Source organism: Citrus clementina, unplaced genomic scaffold (genome assembly GCF_000493195.1).
Source record: "Citrus clementina cultivar Clemenules unplaced genomic scaffold, Citrus_clementina_v1.0 scaffold_3, whole genome shotgun sequence".
NCBI lineage: Eukaryota > Viridiplantae > Streptophyta > Magnoliopsida > Sapindales > Rutaceae > Citrus > Citrus x clementina.
This window is the reverse complement of record NW_006262339.1, coordinates 41,940,237-41,942,262: the sequence shown is the minus strand read 5'-3', so window position 1 is coordinate 41,942,262 and position 2,026 is coordinate 41,940,237. Positions and strand designations below refer to the sequence as shown.

General features: G+C 34.0%; 1 protein-coding gene across 1 annotated transcript in view; it reads right to left on the bottom strand.

Annotated features, from left to right (window-relative positions):
• LOC18047458 (WUSCHEL-related homeobox 11) overlaps positions 1 to 1,132 on the bottom strand; it is a 1,990-nt gene extending 858 nt beyond the window's left edge. Inside the window, exons 1-2 of the mRNA XM_006443466.2 lie at positions 520 to 1,132; positions 221 to 396 (exon numbers count right to left, since the gene is read on the bottom strand). Of these exons, the coding sequence (XP_006443529.2) occupies positions 221 to 396; positions 520 to 1,132 (789 nt within the window). The remainder of the gene's footprint in view (positions 1 to 220; positions 397 to 519) is intronic.
• Positions 1,133 to 2,026: the final 894 nt, after the last annotated feature.

Here is a 2,026-nt window from a genome sequence, read left to right as displayed (position 1 = left end):
TTTATTGGGGGGTTTTTTCCCGGGAAAGGAATTTTTTTAAAAACTTTTTAAAAACCCCTTTTTTTTAAAAAAAAAATTTTTTCCCCCCCCCCCCAAAAAAAAAAAAAATTTAAACCCAAAAGGGACCCCCCCCCCCCCCCCCCCCCCCCCCCAAAAAAAAAGCCCAATGGAGACTGTGCATATGAAATGTTAACTTTAATTTGAAGATGTATTATTTTACCAGGAAATAGCTTTCACCATGCTGCAAGCTCTGCATTAGAAACCCAAATTCATTTGTTGGTATTGGCACGCCAGAGGAATGGACCAAAACTACATCTTGGCCAAACAAAGTTTTCACGTCAATTGGTCCCCTTGGAATTTCTGTTGGCGCACCATTGATAAAAACTGTGATAAATCCTGAAAAATTATGTTATACAACAAAAACCCCAAAATTAATTACGAGGAAATTTAGTGCCTAACTAAATAAATCAAAGGGACTAGGTAGATGAGACATGCAATTGATTGTTAATTATGGGTTACCAGTTTGGTACTGCAAATTTGATGATTCTGATGGGCATAACATTGATGTTACACTAGAGTTCTGGTCAACTACTTCTTGAAAACCCATTTGGCCAGACACTGAATATAGGGTTTCAACTCCATCATCACCACCCATAACTCCACAAAATGAAGAAGAGCCAGCAACAAAATTAGTACATGGAGTGGAACCAAAGGTAGCTGGAGAAGTAGCAGCAAACCCCATAGGCAGAGCAGCAGCCGCACAATTATTATTAATTTCATATTGAATTGCACCAGCTGCACTAGAGGCTTGTGCCTGATGAATATTATTATTTCTTTGTTCCCCAGCAAGGCTAGCTTGCAACTGGCGTTGTCGGCGGCGAGATCTTGAACGTCTGTTTTGGAACCAGTAGAAAACGTTAGCATCACCAACAGAACCAAATTTTTCAAGAAGCTTTCTTATCCTCACAGTTTCATCTTTAGGAGGATTAACCATGCCACTATTGAAGATGGACTCAAGTATGAGAATTTGTTCAGGCTTTGGAGTCCATCTTGACCTCACTGGTTCCGTACTTCTCTCAGCTGAGCCATGACTTGGACTGTTATTATTAGCTTCTTGGCTTTGATCTTCCATTACTGTGCTCAACGAAAAATGAAAAATATTTTTGAAGCTGAAACCTAGGTTTAAAAATATAGGAGAAAAGTTAAAAGCACATGAATCCACAGTAAAATGCTTATAGGCGGTTGCTATATAAAGGCCTAATGGGAATAATGGTACTTTTGTGAAGTTACAATATCATCCTTGTGTTGTTTTCACTTTTCACCATCTAAGATGAAATTTCCCTTTACCACGTCTTTTTTTTTTTTTTTTCTTCACAATCATAGCTGTGAATTAAAATATATGTACGATTATCATTATTGATGCTTTTGACTATCATAATTTTAAACTATGAGATTAATACATTAATTAAGTAGTCTTTTAATCAAAATATGAAAAATCTCTATTCATGGACTAAATTAACCATTGCATTAAACTTTTGGTTTAATAATTTTTCAACTCAATTTTTTAAATAAAATGTCATCTCAGATCCTAAAATTTCAAATACACGCATAAATACTTTCATGCATGTCTTAATGTCTGGATGCTTACAGAATTGATGCATATATAAAGGTGAAATATTCTTTATTCCTTAGACATCAATTTCTTATTAATCCTTGTATTTTACAAAATGATACGAAAAATTTATGTTATTACTTCTATTTATGTTAAACATCACTTTTTGAGGAAAATTAAACTGCTTGATTAATCTTATTGACAGCAGCAAAGACGTTAATGATCACCCGTCATAAAAAGAAAAAAAAAAAGGTAAAAGTTCATTTAGTCCCTATATTTTAAAATTAATATCCATTTAGTCCCTATATTTTTTTAAAATGTATTGAAACATCCCTGCCGTTAAAGTATTGATACCCCTACCGTTACTTTTTATTTCTTTGACTTACTTTTACAATATTACCCTTTTATATAATT